Genomic DNA, 7,269 nt, shown 5'->3' with positions numbered 1-7,269 from the left:
ATGACTGGTGAAAAGTCCCTGCTCACAAATGTGGTTATGAGAACCGGCCCGATTGTAGTCTTTGGAGATGACAGCAAAGGATTCACAACAGGATATGGTAAGCTGAAAGTTGGAAATGTCATCATTGAAGATATTTCTCTGGTGGAAGGACTCAAGCACAATTTACTGAGTATCAGTCAGTTCTGTGACAAAGGATATGACGTAATCTTTCAGAAAGAGGTTTGCTTGATCCAGAACCGGAAGAACAAGGATCTTACACTCCGTGGTGTAAGAAAATCAAGTTTGTTTATAGCCGACATAGATTCAGCAAGTAAGGGGGAGGTCAAGTGTTTCTATAGCAAGGCCTCTGCTGATGATAGTTGGTTATGGCATCGGAAGCTCTCACACTTGAACTTTAAGACTATATATTCTTTAGTCAAAAGAGAACTTGTGAGAGGACTGCCGCAGAAAGAATTCTGTCAAGAAGGACTCTGCGATGCATGTGAAAAAGGGAAGTCAAAGAAAGCATCACACAGAAGCAAAGGCATGACTGACATTGGTTCACCCCTTCAACTGATTCATATGGATCTGTTTGGACCAGTCAACATTCCTTCTATGTCAAGAAAGAGATATGCTCTTGTGATCGTCGATGACTACTCAAAATACACATGGGTATTATTCTTACATACAAAGGATGAAGCAGCACAAGTCATCATTGATCATATCAAGAAGATTGAAAAGGAAGCAGATTTGCCGGTAAGGGCAATCAGATCAGATAATGGAACAGAATTTTGAAATGCTGTTCTTAATGAATTCTGTACTGATAAGGGTATTTCTCGTCAGTATTCAGCTCCAAGGTCTCCACAACAAAATGGTGTCGTAGAAAGGAAGAACAGGACCTTGATTGAAGCAGCAAGGACAATGATTAGTCAATCAAGACTTCCAATCTATTTCTGGGCTGAAGCTGTGAATACTGCTTGCTACACTCAAAATCGTACCCTGATTAACAAAGATTTGGATAAGACTCCGTACGAAGTAATGGCCAACAGAAAACCATCACTGAGTTACTTTCATGTGTTTGGTGCAAAATGCTATGTTCTTAAAGAAGAGCATCTGGGTAAGTTTGATGCTAAAGCTGAAGAAGGCATCTTTCTGGGTTATTCCTTAGAGTCAAAGGCCTACAGGGTTTATCTGATCAATGACGACAAGCTGATTGAAAGCATCAATGTAAGGTTTGATGATACCAAGCTCCCAAGTCTTCAAAAGGAAAATGAATCTGATTCTCTAGAATTTGAGAACTTAGATGACATCTATATTGGAGAAGATGAACCTGAAGCTGATACTAGAGAACCTAATGCAACTGAAAGAACTGTTGATCCTGAACCATCTGGAGGAAGTGTTGGTAACAATACAAATGATCATCATGATCACAGTGGTCAAAGTGGAGGATCATCAAATAGGATTAGCATCAGTTCAGGGGGAGCAAGTCATATTAGTGGATCTACTAGTCGTCACACTCAACACAACAATGATTACGGTGAATCATCAAGATTGAATCTGCCAAGACAAAGGGTATGGAGCAGAGACCATCCCATTGAACAAATCATTGGTGATCCTGACACAGGAGTACAGACTAGAAGAGCAACTCAAAATGAATGCAACTTTGCTGGATTTTTGTCTCAGACAGAACCAAAGAAAGTTGAAGAGGCTCTAAATGATCCAGATTGGGTATCTACAATGCAGGAAGAACTCAATCAATTTGAAAGGCAGAAAGTTTGGAAGCTGGTGCCAAGACCTAAAGGAAAATCTATAGTTGGCACTAGATGGGTTTTTAGAAACAAGCTGGATGAAGATGGTACTGTTACGAGGAATAAGGCAAGACTGGTAGCAAAGGGTTACTCGCAAGAGGAAGGAATCGATTATGATGAAACCTATGCTCCAGTTGCTAGGCTTGAAGCAATCAGGATGTTCTTAGCATTTGCTGCACACTCCAACTTCAAATTATATCAGATGGATGTGAAAAGTGCATTCCTGAATGGTGATCTCGAAGAGGAAGTCTATGTTGAACAACCCCCTGGGTTCGAAGACAAGGAATTTGAAGACTTCGTGTATTTTCTCTTCAAAGCCCTTTATGGTCTGAAGCAAGCCCCTCGAACCTGGTATGACACTCTTTCCAAGTTTCTACTTGAAAATGGTTTCACCAGAGGTATCATCGATAAAACTCTTTTCCATAAAAATATAAGAATGATGTAATTCTGGTACAAGTATATGTCGATGACATTATATTTGGTTCTACTAATGATCTTTTGTGCGAGAGATTTGCTAAGCTTATGCAGAGCAAGTACGAGATGAGCATGATGGGAGAATTGTCCTTCTTCCTAGGACTTCAAGTACTTCAGAAGCCTGACGGTATTTTTATCTGTCAATCAAAGTACATCAAGGATCTTCTGAAGAAGTATGGAATGGAAGAGGCATCTCCTGCCAAAACCCCTATGCTAACTGCTGTCAAACTTGATCAGGACAAATCTGGTAAGTCAGTTGACATCACGAGGTATCGAGGTATGATTGGCTCTCTCTTGTACTTAACTGCTAGTAGGCCAGATATCATGTTCGCAACTTATTTATGTGCTAGATTCCAGGCTGATCCTAAAGAGTCTCATCTTATAGCTGTTAAGCGTATTTTTAGGTATCTTAAGGGAACCCCCAATCTTGGGATATGGTATCCTAAAGATACAGGTTTTGATCTGATTGGCTATACAGATTCTGACTTTGCAGGATGTAAGATTGATAGGAAAAGTACTTCAGGAAGCTGTCAGTTTCTTGGACGAAGGTTGGTGTCATGGTACAGCAAGAAGCAACACTCCGTGTCTACGTCTACAGCAGAAGCTGAATACATAGCTGCTGGGAGTTGCTGTGCTCAAATTTTGTGGATGAGGAATCAACTACAAGATTATGGATTCATGTTGGATAAAATTCCGATTCTGTGTGATAACACGAGTGCCATTGCCATTGCCAACAATCCTGTTCAACACACAAGGACAAAGCATATTGATATCAGGTATCATTTTCTTCGTGAGCATGTCATGAATGGAACAGTAGAGTTACACTTTGTACCTACTGATCAACAAATTGCAGACATCTTCACTAAACCACTAGACGAATCCACTTTCTCTAGATTGGTTGGTGAACTTGGGATGTTAAATCTGTCTAATTAAATTAGACAATCAATAACTGCAATTTGTTCGTAAGTTCACAAGTATTTAAATGTCAATATTTCTGGGACTTGTGAATTTACAAGTGCATCCAGTATTTTATGTATTTAATTGCCAATTGGTCCTAATTGATTTGCCATGATATGTGTGATTATGTGTTTTAATTGCTTAAATGGTAGATTGTTAAAATTAATTGCATAAATTGTTTAAGTGTTTTATTCAATTAATGAATATAAATATTTAAATGATTCAGTTATCTTTAGTTTAAGATTAGTTAATGGACGTGAAGCAATTCAATGATTATTAGTTTCCATTAATTAAATTTAAACTAAAATAAGCAGCATAGTATATTTAAATTAAGTTTACTAAAGTCAATTTAGTTTAATTTAATTTAAATAATAACTGTGATTTTCTTTTGGTAGCATAGTTAAATTTAACTTGAATTGACTATTGTTAATATAGTTTAATTCGATTTAAGTTACTAACTGTGGATTTGTTTTCTGTTTTAATCGAATGTTGGTGCAACTTAGTTTATCAAAAACTCCTCATGTTCTTTTATTTTTAATTTTAATTTGATTAGATTTGTTCCTTGCGCCCAGATGTCTCAACTGGCGCCAAGAATCAAATTTTTAATTAAGTTAAAATTCTCAATTGATTTCTAACTTGCGCCACACAATCGTTGATTAAAACAATATCAAAAATCCTTACCTTGCGCTTCCTTACTTGCGCCAGGTATGTATTACTTATTTATTTTTATTTATTTTATTTTATTTTCTGTTCCTTGCGCAATTCCTTCCTTGCGCCAGGAAATTCCTCGCGCCTCCTCTCCTTGCGCCTCGTTTCCTCTTGGCGCAAGGAAGCTATTTCTTTTTAATTTATTATTTTTTTTTTGCGCTCTCCTTTCCTTGCGCCAGGTGAACGCTTCAGTTTTTTTTTATTTTTATTTTTATTTCTTTCCTTGCGCCACTCACGCATGGACATATACACACACTGTTCACTTCAACTTTATTCATCGTCATTTTTTTTAAAACAAACTCACGAACTGCTGCTCTTCTTACAATCAAAATCATATTGAAACTCTGCCCATTTTTAAAACCGATTGTAGTTTTGGACTCCTCACGCAAAGCCCGTTCTTTTCATATAAAAAACTTGACGATCCGTTATCGTTTTTCGTTGGGATTTTCCAAGACTTTTCAACTTCCGGGCTTAGTTTCTACGTGATTTTGGTGTTAAAAATTTGCGATTCGGATCCCATTAGTCTTAGAATTTCGAAAGGAACAACATACTCTAGTTTCATCAAGTTTCGAAATTATAAGAATTAGGGTTTTTCGGCTCGTGTTTAAATTATTATTTTCGTACCATTGTGATATATTTGTCTCGTTTCTAAACAAACAAAATTTTCCTTCATTTTTAATTTATTTAAATTAAAAATGGCTGCAAATTTTGTAATTCCAAAGACAAATTACACTATTGTTGCAAATAATGATTTAATCAAACCGCAAAATTTTAAAAGATGGGTTCGTTTCTTGAGTGAAGCTTCACTTGCACGTACAGCCATGACTCAACATACACTGCTGACTAATGATTTGCTTCGAGATTTTATGAACACAGCACGTGTTAGCGATGTTGATCAAGTTTTAGGTGTAAGTTGCGTGATTCAAGGTCGGGGCATCACTATAACTGAAACATTGCTGAATGAAGTACCGGGACTTCCAACTGCCAATTTTGTCCCAGTACCTACTGAAGAGGAACGAACAGCATTTTTCCATCAGATCAACTGTTCACTTGATGATCAAGGGAGGTTACCCAAAAAGATATATGTTACTCATCTCCCAAAGGAATGGAACTTCTTCTTCTCCTGTGTATCATATGTCTTTGCTCCGAAGGTTGGCGGATTTCATGGTCTCACAACTTTCAATCAGAATTTTGGCATTGCCATTGCTGAAAACCGGCCAATCAACTTTGGGCATCTGATCATGGAAGAGTTCCAAAGGACACTGACAGGACCTCGTACTTCAATGTTGTATCCACGATTCTTCCAACTGGTCTTCAATCATGAACTGTCCACAACGGAGAAAGCTGCATATGCTCGTTGTGTAACTTCTAATCATTCCTTTCTTTCTCTCAAACAGCTGATGATTCTCCATAACAAAGCCAATTATCCAAATAATAATCCTGTGGTACTAACCCAAGTACTAAGAAATTTCTTTGAGAATATGAATGTACAGGTACAGGTACCACAAGGACATGCTGCTCCCGAAGTCCAGGATGATGTGATTAATGAAGAAGCTGCTGAAGTTGATCCTGCTGCAGAGCCAGTGACTGAAGCCACTGAGGGACATGCTCCTATGGATGTTGATGCTGATCCAGTAGTCCCTCCACGTGAGTCTGATGTCGTCTCTGAAAGGACTGTAAACTATGATGATCTATTCACAGACAACTACACTCCGGAGCAACCAACAGGTTCTTCTGAACTTATTCCTGATAATTTATCTTTTCATCCTGATGACTTGTGGATGAATTTGCTAGACACAGATGATCCTCTTCTTCTACATGCCAATGCGTTTGCAATCCCACAAACTCATAACCAAGGCATTCCTTCACACACCTCTGAAGCAGAAACCTCACACCCCTCTAGCCATACAGCTACAAATTCTGAGAGAGAGGGAGAAGATCTTCTAAGTGCACCACTAAAAAGTGTTGTTTCTGACACTACCACCTTATCTCTTAGCACTTCAGGAGATCTAGAACATGAGGCAACTGTAACACCGCCAATTTCATCACCACTACCAACTCATATCACTACTTCGCACAGTAAGGTGCACACACTTGATGAATTGACGGTTGCAAACACCTTGTCGACCATGTCACGGTCAGACACTGCTGTTTTTGATTCTTTCGAGGATCAAGTGCCTTCACAGGCAAATGAGGGAAACTTGGATGTTCTGCCAACTTCTACATCCTTGTCTACCCTCCTGGGAGGAACATTCCCAGATCCCCCACGGGACCCTTCACCCCTGGAAGGTGAACGGCAATCTGCAGTTGTGCCCTTCATATCAAGAAGTGAGCCAATTGTAGAGGACTTGACTACAAGTCATTCGCTGTCAACAGCAGTTGTGGGAAACCAGGGTGCTTCGCCAACTACAGGATCACATCCTTCGAGCCCTGTGTCTACCCACCTTGGAATTCCAATCCAAGATCCAACTAAGGACTCACTGCCTTCGGGTAGTCGCCAACTTGCTTCTAATGACTCAGATTCGTCTGACGAGGAAACCGAGGACGAGGCCTTACGAATCCTCATTGCACCTCCACTGACCTCTTTAAAAGGGGCTAGGGAGATTTCTTCTGCAGGTACACCTTTATTACTTGGAGCTGGAGCTAGTGTGAGTGTGAGTGATACACCAACAGAACATGTTAAACAGCACACCCCAGCCCAACCGAGTGATCAAAACTTGAGTGAATCGAGAGAAACACCTACAGAACGAATAAGTGAGGACCCTTCAAAAGCCATATCTTCACCTCCACCAACTGTATCACTTGCTCGATTTGAAGCCCTGGAATTTGAAGTTAGTCACTTAAAGGCTGAGAATCTTGTGCTAAGAGAAGAGTTACTGGAAGTCAAGACATTTTCTAGCCAGCTTGAACAGAGATTAGCAACTTTGGAAGCTCGATCTATCGCTTCTCAAATATCTCAGGAGGATAAATCAACTGAGGGGGAGAGAGTGGTAGAAAAAGCAGTAAAAGGCAAAGACAAAGCTGTGCTGAAAGGCTTAACTGAAGAAGTGTTTGAATCTGCACTCGACGGGGTTCCACTTAATGATGAACCATATATTCCTGAACACGTTGAGACAGAGTTCATTCCTGGAAATGTGATGAATGAAGAAGATCTGGAAGAAGGAGAAATCCCGCAAGTAGATGAAGTCTTTGTGGACGAGCTTGCATATCATGATGACATGTTTCTAGAAGAAGAGATTTCAATTACTAATCCTCAGGATATTCCTGTTGTCCGACAGAAAAGGCTTGAGAGAAACAAAGTAAGGGAAAGGCTTGAAAATCAAAGACGGATACGAAGGGAGAA

At 39.4% G+C, this 7,269-nt stretch overlaps 1 protein-coding gene across 1 annotated transcript; it reads left to right on the top strand.

Annotated features, from left to right (window-relative positions):
- Nucleotides 1-3,491, top strand: LOC135147936 (uncharacterized). Its single transcript, XM_064081994.1, has 5 exons — nt 1-97; nt 1,085-1,655; nt 1,815-1,946; nt 2,666-2,757; nt 3,445-3,491. The coding sequence occupies exons 1-5, from the start codon at nt 1-3 to the stop codon at nt 3,489-3,491; spliced, it is 939 nt and encodes a 312-aa protein (XP_063938064.1).
- The last annotated feature ends 3,778 nt before the right edge of the window (nt 3,492-7,269 follow it).

This window comes from Daucus carota, chromosome 7 (assembly GCF_001625215.2).
Source record: "Daucus carota subsp. sativus chromosome 7, DH1 v3.0, whole genome shotgun sequence".
Classification (NCBI taxonomy): Eukaryota; Viridiplantae; Streptophyta; class Magnoliopsida; order Apiales; family Apiaceae; genus Daucus; species Daucus carota.
The sequence above is the reverse complement of the archived record's forward strand: the minus strand, read 5'-3'. Positions and strand labels throughout refer to the sequence as shown.